General features: G+C 64.3%; 1 protein-coding gene across 3 annotated transcripts; it reads right to left on the minus strand.

The window, feature by feature from the left end:
- Positions 1-1,652: 1,652 nt before the first annotated feature.
- On the minus strand, positions 1,653-20,377 carry FASN (fatty acid synthase). 3 transcript variants are annotated; one of them, XM_027081096.1, is made up of 42 exons: positions 20,254-20,377; positions 18,194-18,331; positions 17,250-17,402; positions 15,835-16,008; positions 15,419-15,619; positions 15,183-15,305; positions 14,983-15,098; positions 14,758-14,892; positions 13,642-14,104; positions 13,369-13,556; positions 13,091-13,280; positions 12,336-12,430; positions 12,069-12,203; positions 11,761-11,964; positions 11,527-11,642; positions 11,118-11,290; positions 10,853-11,044; positions 10,691-10,771; positions 10,390-10,575; positions 10,026-10,205; positions 9,746-9,949; positions 8,804-9,108; positions 8,132-8,524; positions 7,885-8,049; positions 7,670-7,788; positions 7,428-7,582; positions 7,075-7,273; positions 6,747-6,902; positions 6,482-6,660; positions 6,277-6,396; positions 5,958-6,080; positions 5,625-5,848; positions 5,345-5,546; positions 5,058-5,209; positions 4,854-4,945; positions 4,494-4,645; positions 4,155-4,400; positions 3,724-3,912; positions 3,214-3,444; positions 2,881-3,101; positions 2,695-2,793; positions 1,653-2,599 (listed from the first exon to the last, which is right to left on the minus strand). In XM_027081096.1, the coding sequence occupies exons 2-42, from the start codon at positions 18,318-18,320 to the stop codon at positions 2,210-2,212; spliced, it is 7,548 nt and encodes a 2,515-aa protein (XP_026936897.1). In that variant the 5' UTR covers positions 18,321-18,331; positions 20,254-20,377; the 3' UTR covers positions 1,653-2,209. The 3 variants fall into 3 exon arrangements, with proteins under 3 accessions (XP_026936897.1, XP_026936895.1, XP_026936896.1); XM_027081094.1 differs by having other exon boundaries at positions 6,747-6,897; positions 7,070-7,273; XM_027081095.1 differs by lacking the exon at positions 20,254-20,377 and adding an exon at positions 19,068-20,134 and having other exon boundaries at positions 6,747-6,897; positions 7,070-7,273.
- Between the last annotated feature and the right edge of the window lie 1,809 nt (positions 20,378-22,186).

Here is a 22,186-nt window from a genome sequence, read left to right on the forward strand (position 1 = left end):
GGGTTATTGGAAGTATGTTATTTGGTTTCTAAATATTTGAGGATATTCTAGAGATCTTTCTGCTATTGATTTTAATTTTATTCAATTATGGTCAAAGAAAATACTTTATAGAAGCTGAGTTCTTTTCAACTTACTGAGGCTGGTTTTATGACACAGAATGTGAACCATCTTAGTAGATGTTCTATGTGAATCTGAAAAGAATGTACATTCTGCTACTGTTGGCTGGTCGGTCTATAAATGTCAGTTGGTTGATTGTATTGCTCAAGTCTTACATACCCTTACTGATGTTCTACTTGTTCAGTTATTGAGAAGGGTTTTGGAAATCTCCAACTGTAATTGTAGATTGCCTGATTTTTTTTTTTTTTTTGGGCTGCACCATGCAGCGTGCAGGATCTTAGTTCCCCGACCGGGGATTGAACCCACACCCCCTGCAGCGGAAGCACGGAGTCCTAATCACTGGACTGCCAGGGAATTCCGATTCTTCTTCCAGATCTTTCGCTTCGTGTAGTTTGGAGCTCTGTTATAGGAGCACGGGTTCTTCTGTCCTTTGGATTAGTTGACGCTTTTATCATTATGAAATGATCCTTTATATCTAACCTATTCTTTGCTCTGAAACCTACTTTTTCCGATATTAACATACCTGCTCCAGAAACTCTTTCACACTATGTTCTGATACATGTTGTAGCATGTTATCAGAACTTCATTCCTTTTTAAGGCTGAATAATACCCATTATGCAGGCAGACCACATGTGTACTCTCATTCATCTGTTCACAGACTCCTGGATTATTTCCACCTCTCGGCTGTTGTAGATGAGTAACACTTCTTGTTATGAGCATTGGCGTACGAGTATCTGAGTCCGTTTCCAATTCTTTTGAGTTATACCTAGGAGTGGAATTACTGGCTCACATGGTAATTCTACGTTGAACTTTCTGAGGAACATATAAGGGCCCCCGGATGTTCTGGGTTCAACACATCCTTCTAGAAGTCTAGCAGTGGGCCTGCTCCCCCGGCCCCAGATTCAGTCCTGGCCCAGTGCAGGGCCCACCTCTCTCCCTGCTCCATCTCACCTCTGCTGTTGGCCCAGAAGCTTCCAGCCCAGTGCGTCCACCTCATCCCTTGGCTTGGCGAGGTTCAGATGCTCAGGGGCCTCCCTGCCCCACTACTTCCTTCCATGCAGCCTTCATTCCTTCTGCCTAAACCTGTGTGGTCAGTCTTCCGCTGGACTAGGCCAGTTAAGCACACACTCACCTAGGTGTTGCTGTGAAGGTATTTGGTCCGTGCGCTTCACGTCTACGATCAGGTGACTTCAAATAAGTTTACTCTCAATAATGTGGGTGGGCATCCTCCACTCAGTTGAGGCCCAGGAGAGAAAACCTGAGGTTTCCCTGAGGGATAAGGAAATCTGGCAAGGGTACCCTAGGGGGTACCCCACGATTATGCCAGTGGATCATAAGATGGCATACCTGTCTCCTCCTGGTCAAGCTTCCCTGATAGAGGGGCCCCTGCCTCAAGGTGTCCAGCCTGCTTTCAGGAGCCAGGCGTTGCCCCCTCCCTCCAGCAGGGAGCAGAGGGTGGTCCCTTCCGGGCCACCAGGACTTGGCCAGGACAGCGCAGGCTCACAGGGCTGGTCAAGAAGAAAGGATGCCCAGAGGCCAGAGCGCACGTGCGGTTTAATCGTGGGGAGGCTCCAGAGGAGACAACATTTCTACCAGGTTGGTGTAAAAATGAAACAGTATCCAGACATGGTTCTTTACACAGACAATTACAGTAAATTTCAAAATCCAAGCAGCAGTTTGAATGTTGTTTCTTGAAAAATGAACACAGACGAACAGGGTGGGTGCCCAGTGCCCGGGGCTGCTCCGCTCCACTGCCGGCATCATGGGGCCCCGGCCTGGCTACCGTGCGCCGGCCTCACAGGTGGACCAACCGGCGTCTCCCTGGCGACCCAATAAATAGGAGAATCCAAACGGAGAAACGACAAATGGACCCGCGTGGCAGAGCCCGCGCGATTCAGGAAGCTTGGCCTGGCTGGCGGCTCGGCCGACTCTTCACAGACCGGGCAGGTCTCCGAGTTGGCGGTGCGGGTCCCAGCCCCGCGCCCGGGGCAGCCGGGATGGGGGTGGGAGCGGGGAGGGCGCTGGTCCTACTGGTGGCTGCACGTGGGGTGCGGGGCCGGCGGGGTGGGCCCCGCATGCAGGAGCCTCCGGCCTAGCCCTCCCGCACGCTGACCCGGGGCTCGGCCAGGGAGCTGTGGATGATGCTGAGGATGGATTCCAGCCCGCTGCCCTCCAGCAGCGTGCGGTGGTCACCCTCGATGACGTGCACGGACACCTTGCCGTCGCACACCTGGGACAGGTTGTAGTCGGCGCCCAGGTCCTCGCCGTAGGTGCCGCCTGTCTTGGCGCGCAGCAGTGTCACGTTGCCATGGTAGGTGGCCTGCGGCGTGTACTTCTCGGCCGCCCGCAGCTTCTGGTAGAAGGAGCGCGCCGCGAAGCGGACGGCATGGCGGTCCAGGCCCGCATGGCTCTGTGCGATCAGCTCCACGGCGGCTGCCACGCGCTCCTCCAGGCCTTCGAGGGGCAGTAGCGCCTCCAGCACCTGGAGGACAGACAGGACGATGAGTGGCGCCAGGCACGTGAATGGGGGGCAGGGGTGTCGGGAGGCCTCTGGCCGCGCGGTATCTGCAGACTCACCCTGCCATGCTCCGCGTCAGTGAACTGCTGTACGAAGAAGCACATGGCCTCGGCCTCGGCCTCGGCCTCGCAGCCAGGGGTCATCTTGGCGCGGTAGCTCTGCAAAGGGAGGAGGGGCTGCTGCAGTGGCGGCACAAGGGGCTGGGACTCCAGACCCGGCCCCAGGGGCGCCGTTGCCGTCCTCACCTGCGTGTAGGCCAACACGTAGGTGTGCGAGCCATCGAACAGGAAGAGGCTATTGTTCGTGGGGCCGGCGCTCTGCTGTGCCTGCAGCTGTGAGCACATCTCAAAGGCCACGCAGGCCCCATAGGAGTAGCCAGCGATGCGGTAGGGCCCCTCTGGCTGCACCTGCCTGATGCACTCGATGTAGTAGGCGGCCAGGCTCTGGATGCTGTCCAGGGGCGCAGCTGCAGGGACAGCGTGAGGCTTAGCCCTTGTCTGGACGTGCACGTCACCCCCAACCCACTGGGGGACGGAGGAGGCCCGCTGTGGGGACAGCTCCGCAGGACCCTGACATACCTCCCGTGCACTGCAGGCCGTAGGTGGGAATGCTGAGCTTGGCAGCCAGGCTGTGGAACACCGTGATGGAGCCCTCGATGGGGTGCACCAGGAATAGGGGCCGCTCGGAGCTCTGCACAGAGTTGAGTGGAGCCAAGGTCGGGCCCTCAGGGTTCACCAGCAGGGTGCTCAGGTTCAGCTGGGCCTGCTGCCGGGCAGGGCTGTCCTCCTTGGGTGTGGGGGCCACCAGCTCTGTGAAGAGGGGCAGATGCCAGGGAGGGCCGGGGCCACATGGGGTCCCCTGCTACAATCCCCCAGCATGCACACATATACACGCACACACCTGACTGGGGCTGCTGGTGGCTAGGGTAGGAGGTGGATGGGGGCACTGGGCTCCCACTGAGGGCTCTCAGGATGGGGCCAGATGGACGAGCCCTGACCTGGGTGGGGGCAGGTGGGTCCAGGCTGCTCACAGGCCAGCAGCACTGAGAGGACCTGTGCTGTTTCGGGGATACCCCCCTCCACACCTACCATCAGCTGTGCCAGCCTGCGAGGAAAGTTCCTGCAGCTTCCGGAGCGTGAGCTGCTGGATTTCCCGCATGGACAGCACCCGGTCATGCTCTCGCTCCAGCGTCTGGCGCACCTCCACGGCCATGAGTGAGTCTAGGCCCAGGTCTGCCAGTGAGCTGTCCAAGTTGACAGTGGCCAAGTCACGGATGCCTGGGGAGAGGCGCTCAGTTGGCAATGGGGGATGGGCCTTGGTGGGTACTGTGCCCTGATGGCTGGGTCTTCCCAAACCATCATCACTATGGTCATGGCACACAGCACCCACCCAGCTCTGCACAGACCACCTGTGTCCCTCCCTCCATGAGCAAGCCGGCATGCCCCCTTCTGCAGCCAGGGAGACCAGACTCAGGGGAGCTGAGTGTCTGCCAGTTGGGGGGTGCAGGGTGCTCCCTCACCCAGGATGTGAGCCACAGCCTTCACCAGGTCCTGCTGGCTGCTGCCGTCACCATGGGCTGCGGCCTTCTTCTCCGCCAGCACAAAGCTGCTCAGGACGGGGTGGGGCTGGTTCAGGAAGAGGTCCAGCACCTCCATGCAGGAGATGATGCGTTGGGGCAGCGTCCCGCCAATGACTATGTCGTTGGTACCCATGGTCTCCAGCACGACGCCCACATCGCCAATTGCACCCCACTGCACGGCGAGGCCTGCGGGTGAGGGAGGGTGGGGGGCTGGGGTGAGAAGGGGCACAAGTGAGGGTGGCACCGCAGGAGTGGAGGAGGAGGGGCGGGCGGACCCACCTGGGAGGCCGTCATGCCGGCGTTTCTCACATATGCGCTCCATGGCGGAGTTGGCGAACCCGTAGTTGGTCTGGCTGGCGTTGCCACGCCCGCAGCTCACCGAGGAGAAGACCACGAAGTAGTCCAGCTCGGGGCATGCCTCCCGGGTCACCCTGTGGGTTCTTGAGTCACCCCCAGCCGGCCTCCCCAGCCCACCGGCCGACATGCCCAGGATCCCTGGCTCGCCTGCCAAACCGCCTCCACTGTCCCGGACCCTTGGTTCAGACCCTGGCAGAGGCCTGTGGCCTGGTCTCTGGGCAGCAGTGTGAGGGTCGTGCGGGGGAGGGCTGGGAGAAGGAGAGAGAGAAGGGAGGAGCCCACCTGTCCAAGTTCAGGGTGCCATTGTACTTGGGTTTGTTGACGTCCTGGAAGAACTCAGGGGTCTGGTTCTCCAGCATGGCGTCTCTCAGGACCTGGGGTGAGGGGATCTTAGCACCTGCCTTTGCCCCAGGGCTTCGGAGGGCTTGCTTGGGGCGGGGGGCTTCCCTGGGCAGCTGGCTGCAGCCCCTTTAGAGCCGTCCTCACCATGGCCAAGTTGAAGACGCCGCCTACAGGCCCAAGCTGGGTGGCCTCAGTGATGAGGCTCCGGGCACCATCCAGCGAGCTGGCGTTGCTGGTGGACACCAGGACCTGCACACCCTGGCGTCTCCACTCACGGACCTGCCTGGCCTGGTAGCCTGTGGGACACAGATGGTGGGGATGGGCAAATCAGGGCTCTGGCCCTAAGCCCAGGCGCCCGGAGGGCAGCAGGACGGGGAGCTGACTGAGGCCTCTCCCACCACCCCACCCTCGTGCTCCCTGGGGCCGGTCACCTGTGCGGATCCCGGAGCGGGAGGTCAGCACCAGCTTCTGGGCCCCTCGCAGCATGAGCCACTGGGACAGCTCTAGGCCGAAGCCACCCAGGCCCCCTGTGATGATGTAGGTCTTGTGGGCTGGGCAGTAGGTCTTGGACAAGGCCGCCATCAGGGTGGGCTTGGTCCCTTGCAGCACCGCCTCCTGCTCTTCCTCGCGTACCTGCAGCCCAGGTAGCACCGCTGTTCACACACTGCCGGCAGGGGCCGGAGCTGGGGGTGCTTGGGGTGCCCTACTCACCTGGAGGACCACTTTGCCGATGTGTTTGCCCTGGGCCATGTAGCGGAAGGCGTCCTCCACCTGGGTCTTGGGGAACACGGTGCACTTGAGGGGCTGCACCACACCGTCCCGGATGCCCGCCTGCAGCAGCGCCGACACCTCCTGCCAGGTGGCGCTGTCGTCATCAAAGATTGCATCCAGCAGGATCCCGTGGAAAGTCACGTTCTTCAGGAAGATGGCCATGCCTGGACAGGTGGGCAGGTGGCGGCCTCACTACTCAGCTGACAGCCCACCCTGTGGACCCCTGCCCTGCCCAACAGCCCCCTGCCCACCCGGCCTGCTGCCCAGCCTCACCCAGGGGATGGTTGTTGGAAAGGTCAAATTTGCCAATTTCCAGGAATCGACCATGCTGGGCCAGGCACCGCACGCTGGCCTGCAGCTTCTCTTCCGCCAGGGAATTCAGGACGAGGTCAACACCTTGGGGTGGGGGGGCAAGAGGGGTCCTCACAGTCAAGACCACTGCCCAGCCAACGTGGCACAAGTCCAGAAGGCCAGACCCTGTCCCCGCCTGGGCCGGTGTCTCCTCCAGCTTGGCCAGAGAGGGGGGGATGGGAGGAAGAGGGGGCTGAGAATATGGGTGGATGGCGGTTGGCTAGTGATGGGAGCCACTCACCCTTCCCGGCCGTGTGCCAAAGCACGTGCTGCTCGAAGGACGTGTCCCGGGAGTTGGCAAAGCTGGCTTCGTTGAGCTGTGGGAACCTGGCCTGGAGGTATGCCCGCTTTTCAGCTGACCCTGGTGGGGAGAGACGCTGCTGGTAAGTCTGGGCTTCAGGCGTTGGAGGGGCAGTCCTGGGCTCTGGGAAGGGCTGTAGGCTTACCCACAGTGGTGAAGACGCGGCAGCCCAGGCTGAGAGCGATGGCGATGGCGGCCTGACCCACACCGCCCGAGCCCGAGTGGATGAGCACTGTCTCCCCAGGCTGCATGCGTCCGCGTACTACCAACGCGTAATAGGCTGTGGCATAGACGACGGGCACTGAAGCTGCCTCCTCCAGGGTCCTATGGGCACAGCGCAGGGGTCAGCTCTGGCCTGATCCCTGGCCACATCCATGTTGGGCCCCAGGTCACAGCCCTGACCGACTCACCAGTTGGAAGGCACGTCCCACAGGAAGTCTTGAGACACCAGAATGGAGGTGGCCAGGCCTTCGGCGGGCACCAGCCCCATCACACGCTTGCCTCTGGCATCTCGGCCGGAGAACTCCATGCCCAGCATGCAGTCTCGAGCGGCCCATTTTCCTGGGGGCAGATGGTGGGTGAGCCCCTTGCCTCCCCAGGAGGACCCCAGTGTGTGGGCTTGGGCTCGAGGAGCCTCCCAGCTTCCTGAGCATTGTGGGGTGAGGACCCCCTCTTCCCAGGTCCTGGCCCCAAGGGTCTTTGTTCTGGTCCCCCCACTGTGTGCTGCCTGTACCTGGGATGGCGTCGGGGGACAGCTTGCCCGTGGCCAGCATGATGTCTCGGAAGTTGAGGGAGGCATAATAGATGGTGCAGAGCTGGACTCCAGGGCCAGTGGGCTGGGCGTGGCGCAGAGGAGAGCAGACCCAGTGGATGGAGGAGAGGTCCCCTCGGGTGAGGATGTTTATGAAGGCATGCTCTGTCTGCTCCTCTGGCCGGTCTGTGGGTGACAGAAAGTGGAGCTGCCACAGGGTCACACGCAGCCCTGGGCTGGGCAGGGCTTCCAGCCAGGGTCCCCCTGTCCTCTCCTTCTCAGCCCACCCAGCTGCGAGGTGAGGAGACTGGGGGGGCAGGGTGGCACATTGGGCGCTCACCCTTTTCCAGTGGGAAGTGGCGGAACGCCCCCCAGGCCCCGTCCCGGTAGACGTTCATCACCAGGTCCCCCTGTAGCACCTTCTGCAGCTCCAAGGAGTTTGGGTCCATCTCAGGGGTGGGGGACGTGCTACTGAGGTTGGACACCAGGACGCACCTATGGGCAGCCAGACAGGTGAGGGGAAGCTGTGGGGGGGGGTTGGAGGGGAGGAGCAAGGGGCATGCAGCTCAGTGGGCATCTCACCGAATCCGGTGCCCGCCGGGCTCTTTTCGGAGACAGTTCACCATGCCCACGACACCTGAGGTGGTGCAGCCGACGGCCATGAGCCACACGGGCCGGGACGAGGAGTCAGCCAGGATGTTCTGTAGAACGAGGGAGGGGTTGGCTTCTGGGGGCTCCCCAGGCCCCAGCGTTGGAGCTGCATTAGCCAGGCCTGGCCAGGGCTGGGAGGGACTGACCTTCAGTGAGTCGACCCATCTGAAGCTGGCGTCCTCCACGGACAGGAAGACTGGGCTATCCTGTGGGGCTGGCCGGCGGCACAGGAAGAGCACAGAGCCGTAGAAGGACCTCTTCAGGGCCACCAGGTGCAGGGATGCCCCGGTAAATAGGCTCTCCCACTCGTCCTGTGCGTTGGGGGGTCAGTGCTCGGCAGCCTCCTGGCCCCTCCCCATCCCGGCCCCTCCCCATCCCGGCCCCGCCCCGCACCTGGCTCAGGAGGTGCTGCCCCCCTTGATGTGACTCAGAGCAGGTGAGAAAGGCGACAGTCTCCCCCAGGGAGTAACCTCCGAGCAGCGTGTGCAGCAGCAGGAAGCCTCCCTCCTTCAGGGTAGCCGCCATGTTGCCAACGGCCGTGGCCGGGTCACCAAGGGTGGCCAGGGCACAGTTGCACACCAGGAGGTCAGCCCTGCTCAGGCTGCTGGGGGCCGGGTCCACAGGGTCCCACTGGCCTTGGGTCAGGTCGAGCTGCTGCAGCTTGGCTTGGGCCGCCTCCAGGGCCTGGGGGTGGCGGTCAGTGGCTATGTAGTCCAGCTGCATCAGGGGCTGGGTGTTAAGCAGCGCCGGGATGCGGGAATAGAGTCGGCCGTCACCGGCCAGCACCTGGGGTGGAAGAGCTCCTTGGATCAGTTGCCGCGGGGCAGGCGCACCCACCCCCTCAGCTGGGTGTCTCCCAGAAAGGCCCACCCACCAACTCCGCTGAGGCCACAGGCCAGCGCTGCCCTGTCCACAGCACCCGCAGAGCCCACCTCCAGCCCCTTCTCTGTGCCCCTTCCCCTTCAGTGTGCGGGCGGCCTCGCTTCAGAGGGGCCCCGGCCCTCCTGGTGTTCGGGGCTGCCTGTGTCTGGGTCCACAGTGCTTGCCTCTGCGCCCAGCACCCACCTCCACCACCTTCATTCTGAGGCTGGCCGTGTTCTCCAGGGCGGTGTCCACGCACGCCTTCAGTGCTGGGGAGTCGAGGAGGCCGCTGAGCAGGGGGTCGTCACACAGCAGGGGCCTCTCCTGGGCCAGGACCTGGCCCAGTTCCTGCTGTAGGTTCCCATTGAGTTGCAGTTGGCAGGCAGCGGCCAGCAGCCAAGGCAGGCCCTGCTGCGGGGCCTCCCGGGGAGCCTGGGCACTGTCCAGCCCGGGCACCACCATCTTCAACCCCTGCTGGGCCACCTTCGTCTGCAGTGCCTGTGCCAGCCCTGGGGAGGAGAGAGATGGGTGCTAGGGAAGAGCCTCAGCTGGGCTGGGGTTCCTGAAGGTCCCCCAGCAACTGGTGTCTGCCTGGAGCAGGGACTCAGAGGTAAGCAGGACCCACCGCCCGGCTCTGCCCACTGACAGCAAATAGAAGGACGGAGTGGGCAGTCCAGTCCTCCAGGGCTAGAAACTGGCATCAACCATCTGGACCACTGGGCGGGTGAAGGGCTGCTCTGCCTCCCACCCAGGTGTGAGCCCTACAGAGGGTGGATTCTCCAGAGGGTGGGTTCAGTGCCTTGATGGCCCTGCTGCCCCTCCCCAGCTCTCCCCACCCATCAGGTTGGGTGTGAGCCCTGTGTAGGGAGCTGTCTCATGGCATTACGCCTATATGCCTGGCTAGGGGCATAGACAGAAGGGGACAAATCTGTCACCTGTGTGTGCTAGGCCTCCTCTGAAGACATCAGCTCTGGGTGGGGGGAGCCAGGCCTGGGGGCACTCACGAGGGGAAGGCAGATTTGGGCTCCACATGAAGGAGGGGCTGTGACGGGGCGATGAGGGGAGGTGATGAGCTCCCCTTTGCCAGACTGGGCACAGGAACTGGGAGCTGGACCCCGGGATGAAGCGGGTGGGCGCAGGCCTCACCCCTGCACAGCTGCAGCTCCTCCTGCAGGGCCAGGCTCCCAGCCAGGCACCCGCTCTCCACATGCGGCGTGAAGCAGAACTTCTCCAGGACGGGTGCCAGCTGCTCCTGCTGCCGCCGAGGGGCCACCGAGGCGTGGAGCCGCGAGATGTGGACGCTGCCGGCCACGATGCTGTTCAGATACCTGTTCACCACCACGTCGGCCACTGCGGGGACATGCTGGGTAAGTGCGGGCAGCACCTGGCGCAGGGACACAAGTGTGTGGGGCCAGGGCGGGGCTACCTTGTGTCTCGCCTTGCAGCGCGTACAGCTTCTGCCGGTGGGTGGTGGGGTCGATGTGGATGGCGGTGATGCGTGTGGGCAGGCACAGGTTGCGGTGGCCCGGGACCAGGAGGGACATCTGCAGCATGGTGTCCAGGAAGGTCACCCAGTTGTCTTTCCACAGCAGCCGGCCTGTGTTACCTGGGGTGGAGGGACCGTCAGTCAGCCAGGTTGGGTCTCTCCCCCAGTGGGCCCTCTCCTCCATGCGGCCCCCTCACACCCACAACTGCCCTCCCTTCACCCAGCTTGGGCATCTAACGCCGGGCAGCAGGAGTTAGCCCCAAAGCATGTTCCTGAGTATAAAGTGGGGCCCCCTTGCACCCACCTTCGAGGTTGGCCTCGAGGATGCCCTGGAAGTGGGGGCCGTAGTTGTAGCCCCGCAGCCGCAGCTCCTTGTACACATCGCTCTGGCTCAGGTGGAACGCAGCACTGGGGTCTACAGGTGTGGGGCCCGTGCCATACTGGTTGTCAAAGAGCCTGGGATCGGGGTCCTTCCACTGGTGTATCTGCCCTGTGGGCGGGGGTGGCAGAGGGCCTGAGGGCAAGGCCGGGCTGAGCTGGCAGCCAGGGTCCACCCAGAGACCCCCACCAGGGACTCTGCAGCCTGGGCGGGTGCCCCCGCTCACCGCTCACGATCAGGTTGCCGTTCTCAGACACCTCGAAGGTGCACGAAGCCTCCAGAAGCCGCACTTCCAGGGGCACGGTCCCTGCAGGCAGCAGGGTCAGAGGTCAGCAGCAGAGGTCAGCAGGCGGCACTCCCGCCCCGCATCCCGAGCCGCCGGCCTCACCTGTCTTGGGCAGGATGGTGGCCTGGTGTAGTGTCACGTCCTCGAACACCACAGGCACCTGCTCCATGTTTTGGTCCAGGGCTCGTGCCAGCGTCTTCCAGACCAGGAATAGGTAGCCAGTGGCGGGGAAAATTACGCGGCCGTCGATGCAGTGATCCAACAGGTAGTGGTCAGGGGTCTCAGGGCTGGCATCTGTGGGGCATGGGCCTTAGTGCCAGCGAGCGGGAGGAAGGAGCCGCCCCCCGCCTGCCCACACCTCACTCACCGATCTTATAGACAGTGGCAGAGGAGCAGCTCGAGCCGCTGGGGAAGTCCTCCATGGCGGGCACATCCCAAGTCTGGCTGTGGTCCCACCTGATGTGCGGGGAAATGAGGGGGGTCCCCCGGGGGGCCGGGAACTCCACGGGTGGGAACAGACCGTTGGGGTTGATGTCAATGCTGGAGGGTGCAGAGGGGAGATGTGAGCAGCACATTTGACCCCAGGACCACCCTGGGGTGGGTACTGCCAACCATTCTCCCCTAAGACCCCAGGGATGACCGAGATGGGGTGGGGTGGGGGCTGCAGTGAGGGTGTGACAGTGGCCCAGCACCCACAGCCCCGCTTCCTGGGGACGATCTCAAGGCCAGCCTATGGCTGAGGGGCTCCCAGGGTCAAGCAGGGCGAGGGGACACACCCCATCAGGTGGAGCCTGCCCACGTTGCCGAGGAAGAACTCCAGGTTGTCCCTGTGGTCCTTCTTCATCAGCGGGATGACGGTGCAGCTGGACTTGAGGCCTCTCTTCAGGATGGCCTGAGAGGCAGAGACAGGCTGGGCCTCCCTGACTAGCTCCCACCCAACCCCACAAGGCCACACGGAGCCCGACCGCCATCCCTCCCGGACCTGACCATCCTGCCCCCCCAGCACGCACCTGCAGCAGGGCGTGGGGGGCGATCTCCAGCACCACGGCGTGCTCGGGCACGTGCCTCAGTGCCTCCTGGAACAGCACAGGGCTCACCAGGTTGTTAACGTTGTACTCAGCTGAGAACGTGCGGGCCAGGTGGCCCTGCCACTGGGCCTCGGGGATGGAGGTGCTGAGCCAGTACGCGGAGCGGGGCCGTGGCTCCCGGATCACCTGCACACACGGTCAGGCTGAGTCGGCGTGAGGGAGCTTGGGGCCGCCTGCCCGCCCGCCCTCCGGGAGGCCCCCGCCAGGCAGCCCATGGGGCAGCAACCCACCTTCTTGAGTGCCTGCAGCAGCGCAGGGGCGATGGAGTCCATGAAGTAGGAGTGGAACGCTATGCCACCTGTCCGCACCTCCTTGGCAAACACACCCTCCTGCTTCAGCTGCTGCACGAACTCGGACATTGCGGCCTGGGGTGGGGGCGGGGAGGGCGCAGGGGCGCTGGACGAGCAGTCCTAGGCCTGTGCCCCGCTCCCCATGCAGAGCTCACCCTGAGGGATAGGAGGGGACTTGGGGATGAGGCCTCGCCTCCCAGGGCCCACCTGAGGTCCGGAGATGGTCACAGAGTCCTTGGAGTTGTGGCAGGCAGGCACGATACCAGGGGGGCAGCGCCGCTTACACTCTTCCCAGGACAAGCCTGGGGGCAGAGACAGCCTCAGAAGGTGGCCACAGGGAGCCGGCACCCTCACTCAGCCCCTCCCCAGGGGGTGGAAGACGTTGCCGGGGTGGCTCTAACGACAGAGGCGGTGATGACAGCTGCACAGCGGCACCTTTACGAGGCACTTTCACCCCTGCCGTGTCTGATTTCAGGCAGAGGTGTCGTTAATGCTACCCCAGAGGCGGGAGCCAGTTTCGGCTCAGTATTGAGGCCAAAGGCTCCTACGTCTGACCAACCACAGAGGACCTTGGCCTCACTCTCCTGCCAGTCCCTCAGGTTTTCTAGGGTGTCCTTCCGTCCCCAGCCCTGCCTGCCCGAAGTGCGAACAGGCCCACTCCTTCCCCTGCAGCCCCCAGTTAGCTCAGGCTCATGGGAAAACCATGCTGGCCTCTCCTGACGCCCATGGGCAAGTAGGCTGAGCACCAAGGCCAGCAGGCTCAGGGGGGCCATACAGGGCACACTGGGGGCTGTCAGGGCCGCCCTCACCCTGAAGTGAGGAGGACGGCGGCCGGCGAGTCACCCCAGAACCCTGCCTCTGCCCAGCACCAATGTCGAAAGTGCCAGCGTAGACGTCCCCTCCCATGGAGACCCTCAGGCCCATGGGTGGAGCAGGATGGCAGAGCGCAGGGCAACACCTACCCACAGCTGCCATGGCCCCAGGCGGGATGTTGGCCTCCTTGATGCACTGGGCCCTCCAGTAGGCAGCGAGGACAGCCTCCTCCTGAGAGAGGCAGCCGTCGGCGTAGCCGCAGGCCACCTCACCCAGGGAGTGCCCGATGATGCCGTCAGGCCGCAGGCCCATGGAGGTCAGCAGGTCTATGAGGGCAATCTGGGGGAACAGGGTGCGTCACGCCAGTCCCGGGGACGCCAGGCTGACCGCCCTGCCGGCCCGCTCACCCCAGACCCCGGGGGTGCACCTGGATGGCAGTGAGGCTCACGAAGGACTGGACGGTGTCATCAAAGGTGGCCTCATCTGTGCTCAGCAACAGGTCCGACACCTGCAGTCCCAAAGGCTTCACGGCCTCGTCTGAGCGCAGGATGGAATCGCGGAAGCTGCCCAGGCGCATGAGGCTCAGCCCCATGCCGCGCCACTGTGCGCCCATCCCTGTTCCAGTGAGAGGCGTCAGGGCAGGGCTGCGCGGCCCTGCCCCCACTGCCCTCGGGGACACCCTGGGGAGCCGGGGGCTCACCGGAGCAGATGAACCAGAGTGGGCGCTTGCCAGCCGGCACCTGGTGCACCTCCTGGTTGCCGCCCTGGCCGCCCAGCACAGCGTAGCCACGGAAGGGCATGGTGGCCGTGGGGGCGGCCGCGATGTCGTTGAGCATGCTCACGAAAGCCAGGTCATGGCTGTGCCGGAGGCCCTGCTCCAGCAGGCCCTGCACCGCCTCAAGGGTGCGCCCGCTGGCCCGCAGCAGACGGGGCAGGGCAGAGTGTGGGGCAGGTGGCGGGGGCGGCTGGGCGTTGGGCCGGAGGATGACATGCACGTTGGAGCCGCCGAAGCCGAAGGAGTTGATGCCCACATTGCCCCCGAGAACGGGCAAAGGCCGGTCCACTACCTGCAGCCGCCCGTCTTGCAGCGCTGGGATCTCGGGGTTCGGGCTGTGGAAGTGCAGGTTGGGGGCCCAGACCCCGTGTTCCAGGGACAGCAGCACCTATGGGTGCCTAATGGTCAGTGGGGTGGCCAGCCCCGGGATCCCTGCCCTGCTGGTCAGGGTGGGCTTCAGGTACTTCCCTTCCTGAGGACACTCTCAGGCCACCTGCCCGCTGCAACAGACTTCCTTCCCCCCCAACCTTGCCCAGCCCCAGTGCAGTGGTCTGGTGACCGAGCCGCAGGCCCCTTCCCCTCTCGGCCTTGGGCCTCATCTAGGGTCCCTGCCACCTCCGGACTAATGGCCATGGGGCTAGACACAAAGGTCCCTCAGCCAGACTCCACCCCAGGTCCCAATCTAAGAGCTGCAGACGGGTGGCTACAGTGGCCCAGGAAGCCCAGAGCACCAGGGAGCCTGAGCAGTGCTGACCTGGATGCTCTGGGCTACCAACTGGTCAGCAGGCCACGGGGAAGGGCAGCCCTGGACAGGTGGGGCCGCCCCGCTGCTTCCACCCTCTGGCTTGGTCTCTTGTGGAGCAGTACCGGGCAAGATGTCTGGCCCAGTGGACTAAGGCAGGGAATGGCTACATGCTGGCACCCTGCTGTCTGGGTCTCAGTGGCCCACACCCCACAGCACAGCCTGTGGGGATCCTCCCCCGACCGGGCAGCAGGAAGCTGAGGAGGCAGGGGCAGGATGGCCCCAGACCGCCCGCCTACCTTGATCAGTGCTGCGAGCCCCGAGGCGGGCTCCGCGTGCCCCATGTTTGACTTGGTGGACCCGATCAGCAGGGGGTCCTGGCGGGTGGCACACAGGGCCCGCATGATGCTATTCAGCTCCTGGGGGTCGCCCACCTGTGGGGGACTCAGGGAGGTCAGGACTCCACCCCGGCACCTCTCCGGCATGGGGTGTGGGGTGTGCACACGGCCAGGCAGGGCTCTCACCTTGGTGCCAGTGCCATGGGCTTCGATATACTCCAGGGACTCGGGGGTCAGCCCGGCCGACTCGTACAGGGAGCGGATGAGCAGCTCCTGCACCTCTCCAGAGGGGAAGGTGACGCCTGTGGGCGGGGCCAGGCCTCAGCACACCACCAATCACCTAACTGCCTGCAGCCCCACCCTCACCCTGCCCGGGATGCTCCCACCTTGCTCTTTGAAGCCATCAGTGTTGGTGCCGGCATTGAGGATGGTGGCATACACCCGTCGGGCCAGGGACTTCTTGGTCAGCAAGACGGCCACCACAGCCTCTGCACGGCAGTAGCCGTCCCCTGGGGGCAGAGGGCACCTCAGGCCTAGGAGCTCAGGGCAGAGCTCAGGGGCTGGTGTAGGGTGAAACGGGGGCGGGGGTGCTATCCTGTGCTCCCACACCCTCCGCCCTCACCTGCTGCATCGAAGGACTTGCAGGAGCCCTCAGGGCTGAGCATGCCCAACTTCATGAACTGCACCGAGGTGTTGGGCTTCAGCAGGATGTTGATGCCACCCACAACGGCCGCGGGGCACTCCCCACTGCGGATGGCCTGGTAGGCGCTCTGCAGGGCCAGCAGGCTGGAGGAGCAGGCTGTGTCCAGGGCAACGCTGGGCCCTGCAGGCAAGGGCACAATGCAGCTGTGGGACTCCCCCAACCTTGGGGCCCTGGCAGCTTTAGCAGGTGCCCTCCATGTGGAGCCTATGATACCAGGACCTCACCCCTGCAGGCCCTCCTCGGAGGGGGGAGGTCAGAGTCTGGAAGGGTCTCAGCTGCCGTCCGGCCCCACCCTGCCCCAGTCCGAGGCCCAGAGGAGCTGTGTGTGCACCCACCTTTGAAGTCGAAGAAGAAGGAGAGGCGGTTGGCCATCATGGCGCGCTGGCAGCCCACCATACTGTAGCCCATGAGGGTCTCAGGGTCTCGACTCAGAGCCTCTGAGGCCTCAGAGCTGCTCACACCCACCCAGACACCGGTGTTCGTCCCACGAAGGGAAGCTGGGTTGATGCCTGTAGGAGACAGAGGTCAGCCCTAGCTGCTGTGACATGCCCAGCCCACCACCCAGCTCTCGCCTCTCAGCCTCCCTGGCTTGGGTGAGAGGAGGCTCCATCTCAGCCTGGCTCTGGAAGGGACGAGGTGGGCCAGGGAAGAGAGAGCAGAGCCACAGTGGGGCGGCCAGCCCAGGTAGGGCTGAGAACGGATAACCAGGTCACAAGGAACCAGGGCCCAGGCACGGGCGGGGTGCCAGGTGGGGCTCCAGGCTCTGGGTCAGGCAGCGGCCAGAGACAGCCGGAGGTGGGGACAGAGGGCAGCATTGTCCCTATGCTACTCCCCTGGCCCCTGGTGTTGCTGGCAGGGTCTGGTGAGCCCTGCGGGCGGCCTGCCCTGGGCAGGCCAAGATAAGAAGACAGAGAGAGACAAAAGCCGAGTGTCCAGGCTTGGGAAGGAGGGAGGGACACTGGCCGGCCCCTGGGGAGCCGCATCCAAGGTCTCCGGGTGGGGCCTGGGCAGTGCAAAGGTCTCCACTTTCCCCTACCAGGGTCCTCTCACCTCCCCTCCACTCCACCCCAGGCAGCATGTGTCCATAACCCCATCACGCTCAGTGTCAACCCCAGAGACTACTTAGCATCTGCTGCAGGACAAGAAACTGCAAGGCCAGGATACCCACCCTGTCAACCACAGGTGGGAGTAGGCAGGCCCCAGGTTCCCCCTCAGAGCTGAGCTCTCACTGCTCACCTACTGAGGGGCCTCACCCACATGTCAGCCTCCCCTCTCCCACCTGGCAGGACTTCTACGTCCCTGGTGTCCCTGGGACAAGTCTGTGCCCTGGGACAAGGGGCAGCTGGCCTCGAGGCACTTGTCCAAAGCCAGACTTAACCCGGCAGAGAAGAGTGTGGAGGGTAACAGTCGTGGGGCCAGGTCTCGCCTCCTACTCTGCCTGGCACCCTCCCTCGCCCCCAAGATCAGCCATGCAATGGGGAGTGAGGAAACTGGGGCATCAGGACGTGCCTGGGACACCTCTGGTGTGCAGCTGTGAAATGTGACCTGCCCAAGGCCCATGCCTCCCCAGCCCACTGGCCCCGGCCCAGGACTCCGCTCCCTCAACAGCTCCTATGTTTTGGATGTTTTGTCATGAACACATGTTGCTCTTAGAAGCAAAATGGAGGAACGCTTTCAAGAGGGGCGGCAGGAACCTCAGGGATGGGCCCCCAGAAGTCCCAGGTTGGCTGTCAGCCTCCTGATGACCCACCTCCGTCCACAATGGCCTCATAGGTGACCTCCAGAAGCAAGCGCAGCTGGGGATCCATTGTGTTTGCCTGCTTGGGGTGGACCCCGAAGAACGAGGCGTCAAACCGGGACAGGTCCTTCAGCTTGCCTAACCGCCGGGGCAGGCCATACAGTCCTGTGGAACACACGCAGGTGGAGGGGCCAGCCACGGAACCTCACGGCCCCGAGTGACTGACAGTGGCGTCCCTGTGGCAACAGGGAGCCAAGGCTCCCCGGGATGGGTGGGCCCACTTCTGAGAAGGGGCCCTAGGGGGAGGCTCACGGGTGGTGTCCCAGAGCACAGCACGGTGGGGGGAGGGCCCCCTCCTCCCACCCACCACTGTCCTGTCCTGGCTGGAGACCCCCTGCGTGGCCTGACACTGGCCCCAGAGGCTGAGGCCAGGCCAGGCTCCGCCACACTGACTCACATCCCGTAGATCAGGAAGAGCCGCTCTGCTGAAGAACCTACTGGGCGTGAGGGAGTCCAACCAGCTTCCTGGGAGAGCCTCATGTCTTATCTGACAGTTTGGGACATGTGGGCCAGCAGTGGCTGGCCAGGCTCTGCAGGGACCAGGTGGTGGGCAGTGGGGCCAAAGGTGCTCACCCACCTGGCCTAGCTCTGGATCTGCCCCCTCGCAGCTTACCCAGCTCATCTGTGAAGTGGGCAAAGACCACGCCCAGGGCCAGCCCTCAGTCTCCTGCGGACTGGAGTTCAGTCCCTAGTCCACTGGCCAGAGGCCCCAGTTTCTCCTTCGCCCCGAGCCTTCTCCTGGCGCCATCTCGCAGGAAGAGCCTGCAGCATGGCCTCACCTTGGGTGACCGTTGGCTCTGCAGGTGGGACGGGAGCTCAGGCCAGAGCAGGCCTGTCCTGGTAGCTTGGAGACTGTGTACCCAGCGGCAGTGAGAGGAGAACCCAGGCCCACTTACCTGCCTTCCACCGCCTGTCATCATCCGTCACCATGTCCACACCGCCAATGAGATTGGCCCAGAACTCCTCCAAGTTCTCCGACTCAGGCAGCTTCCCGGACATGCCAGCGATCACCACCTCCTCCATGGCTGCTCTCTCTGCAGGGAGGGTGGTGTGGGGGCCCGGTCACTGGTCAACCTCAGCACCCACACTGCCAGTCTGCAGCCTCACTGGAGGCCCAGCTGCTGCTCCCCCGGCCCTGGCTCCCTGACCCCCCTCCATCTGGCCCACCCAAGGGTCTGAGGGCAGCAGCTCAGAAAGCCCCACAACAAAGATCCACACGGCCAGCTCCTGTGCTGTGTGCCAGCCGGACGGATGCCCTGGGTGAAGTATGTGTACGGCGGTTGGGAGGCGGGGAGTCCACTCCGGTCCAGCCTGCCTGCACCTCTCACTGGCAGTGTTGGGCTCTCTGGGCATTGGCCCTGGCCTGGGGTGACCCCAAAACGGCCCTGCTGCAGTGGGCCTCACAGTGGGAGGCAGGCAGGGCCAACCCAGAGAAGGGCCCAAACCCTTCCTAGGAAAGGGCTGCCTGGCCATCAGCCTATCAAGAGCTGGCCAAGGGAATTTAGCAGGCGAAGGAGAAGGGGCAAACGTGCGGGTGAGAAAGCGCACCCTTGCTGACCGGCCGGCTCTGCACTCAGCACCCCACGCTGTCCTCCATGCTGGGCCCAACGGCTCAGGCACTGAGAGTGCCAAGGCCTGGGGGGCTCTGGGGCAAAATTGGTCCCTGCCCCACAGTGGACAGACCCAGCCTGTATGGCTGCTCCAGCGAGCTCCAACCTGGAGAACTACTCCTAGTCAGGTGCCGGTCAAGTGCTACCCAGACCCACACACCTGCACAGGTTGAGGCCTCAGAGTCCTGCTTGCCAACCTCCACGCAGCCTGCCTGGCCACCCAGACCCAGGTTCCCAAGACGCCAACGAGGGAGCCTAGGCTACCCTGAGGCTGTGGGCTCAGGATGGGGGCTCTTGTACAGCCCTTGAGGAAGGGGGCAAGGCCAGGGTTGATCCTGCACACTTCCACCAAGGCTCCAGGGCCTCATGGCGCTAATGACCGCTAGACTCGCCAACCAGCGGCCCTCCAGCGTCTCTCTGAGCAAAGGAAAGCACAAGCAAGTGGAGAGAGCGTCTTCCTTGGGTGCCCTGATCACCCTGCTGTCCCGGCAGAGAGGGAGCCCCCTCCCCCAGCGCTAAATAAAGAGCCCTTTGCCGGCCCAGAGGCACCAGCTCCCGGGGCGGCTGCTTCTCCAGAAAGCGCCCGCTCTGTTCTCCCCCTACTTGCTATTCACGCGGAGTCCGGCGGGTCTAGGCAAGGGGGTGGAGACCCCTGCAGAGCGCACTGTCTCGCATGCGCCGCCGCGAGGCTGTACGGGGCAGGAGCCGCTCTCCCCCCAGAACTTCGGGGGCTCCAAACGGAGCCCACGTGGTGGGGAAGCCGTCCTCATCCGGCCCCGCGCCTCCTCCACCCACCACCCTCCCTTCTTCTTAGGCCCTCCGGTCGGCTGAGACTCTGCTATCCCGCACCCGGAGGTGGGGGGACGCTGCGGATGGAGGGGCTTGGCGGCCCGGCCTGAAACGAGGCCCTTGTGGGCTGCCGGAGCTGGGCGCACACCGGGCGGCTGGGGGCTCCTACAGGCCCTCGAGGGTCCGCAGCCGCCCGGCCCAGCCCAAGACCAAAATGGCTGTTCGCGGCGCTCCTGGGCGTCCGCCCCTCGCCATCCGCCCACCTGCCCCGCCGGGCCTGGGGCATGCCGCGAGGGCCTTTCGCCGCCCGGCCTCGGGCGCCCCGTGGGGCTCGAACATCCATACCGGGGGCTCGGACCCCGAAACCAGGGCAGGCTGTGCGGGGCTACCCCTCGCCACTGGCGCGCCGGACGACGCGCGCCCAAGGCCGGAAGATGCGGGCCGGCGGCGCCCCCTCGAGCCTGACCGCACCACCCCCGCCCCGGCCCCTGCCCGGCCCCAGGACTCCGGCCCCCGGCAACCAACTCCCGACCCCGGCCCGGCCTGGCCGCTCGTACCTGGTCTGGGCGCGGGCGCGGGCGCGGGCGGTGGCGTGGGCGGCGGAGGGAGAGCGAGGATAGAGCGCGCGGCGGAGGGGAGGCCGGGCCGCTTCCGTCTCTCTGGCTCCCTCTAGGCCCGCGCCGGCGCTATTTAACCGCTGCCGTCCCCGCGCGGACACGCCACATGGGCTGACAGCTTGGCTGCGCCGCCCAGGCCAATGAGCGTCAGGGCTGCGCCCCGGGACCAGGCGCGCCGCCGCCAGTGGGGTGATGCCGCGCGCCGCCGCCGGACGCCGGGACTCTGCGCGGGGGCGCGCCAGGGGGGCGCCGGGCTGGGGGCCCCGGGACTCGGGGGGCGCTGGGGCGGGGCGCAGCGTCACCCCCGCCCCACGACTTCCCTTCCGCGCCCCACGCCTCCCGGGGCCGCCCCCACCCACGGGGCCTCGGGGGCCACGTGTGCACGGCGCGCAGTGGAAACGGGACGGGGCTTGCTTGGGTCACTCTGGGGGTTATACTGGGGCCACACTGGGGGCCGGACGAACCCCCGGGCGTAAGGACTGAAGGGCCGGCGTCCGGGACGAGCGAAGCCGGCCCGGGGCGTGGCTCGCTCTGCAGCCGCAGCCAATCGGGGGCCGGGGGCGTGCGCGCTGGACCAATGGCGGCGCGCGAGTGGGCGTTGCTAGGCGATAGGGTGATGGGCCGGCGCTGCGCGGACCGCAGCGGGCGAGCGCGGTCGTTGACCCGGCCGAGGGCGCCCCGCGCGGGGTTACTGCCGGTCACCGCAACGCAGCGCGGCTGGTCCTCCCTGCCTCGCCTCCCAAATTCGCAAGGCGGGCGCGGGGACCGGGGGGACGCTCCCGAGGCCGGGCAGGGGCTCCCCGCAGCCGGCCGCGGGGACGGGGCGCGGCCATCTGGCAAGCGGGCTCTGTACGGACACCTCTTGGTGTGATTTGAACAAAGGAGTCTCCCTGGGCAGAGGCACTCGCGCGCGCACGTGGCCTTTCTCACCCGCGGGCGCGCACACGCACCGGCGGAACTCTGCGTCTCCGCTCACCGGCGCGCCCTCCTTTGTAATTCCCCTGCTCTAATGTTTACCGAATTTACAAAAAACCCTTAACTTCCAGACCAAAAAGAAACAGACATTCCGTCTTGGGGTCAAGTGGGAGTCCAGGAAGACGGCCCTCCCGGCCTGGTGGCCACGCCCTGCACCGCCCTGGCTATCTTCTGGGGCCACAGACAGACCCTTGTGAGGCCAGAGGAGCCTTGGCAGTTCCCTGGGGCTGGTGCCCCGCAGCCTCATTGTCTTGAAATCAAACGCTGCTGCGCTCCTCGCCTGACTCCTTGGCAACCCCTCTTGCCTTGCCCTCCGAAGCTCAGGGGCTGTCAGTGGAGTGTGGCACTGTCCGCGGATGTTCAGGGACAACACAGAACGGACAGGCACGTCAAACCAGACAACATGGCTTCACGTGGCCACACGCCACCCCCCCACACACACACAGTGCTCCCTAGGCCCCCAGGTAGTCCCAGGGCAGCTCCATACTCCCTGCTCTATTCTTCCCCTTGGCTTCATCATTGGGGGCTTCTGGTTCGCACACTGTGGAATAAAGGGCAGGACAGGAAAAGGGGAGAGAGGGCCCCGAGATCCCACAGCTGAATTGCTGTCCCGAACAACCTTTCTGTGGGATTTTCTTTTCCTTCCTACTTAAGACCTTTTCAGACACCTGGTAACCTGGACCAGGAGTGGCTGGACCGTGCTGCACAAACACCCTCAAATCTTGGTGTCTTTTTTTTTTTAAAGACCACGTCTTATTATTTATTTTAAAATATTTATTTATTTAGGCTGCGCTGGGTCTCAGTTGTGGCCCTTGGGATCTTTGTTGTGGCGTGCGGGATTGGCATGCAGGATCTAGTCCCCCCACCAGGGATCGAACCCAGGCCCCCAGCATTGGGA

The sequence above is a fragment of the Aethalodelphis obliquidens genome, unplaced genomic scaffold (assembly GCF_003676395.1).
Source record: "Aethalodelphis obliquidens isolate GAN/ISIS:26980383/991018 unplaced genomic scaffold, ASM367639v1 scaffold44, whole genome shotgun sequence".
In the NCBI taxonomy this organism is placed as follows: Eukaryota; Metazoa; Chordata; class Mammalia; order Artiodactyla; family Delphinidae; genus Aethalodelphis; species Aethalodelphis obliquidens.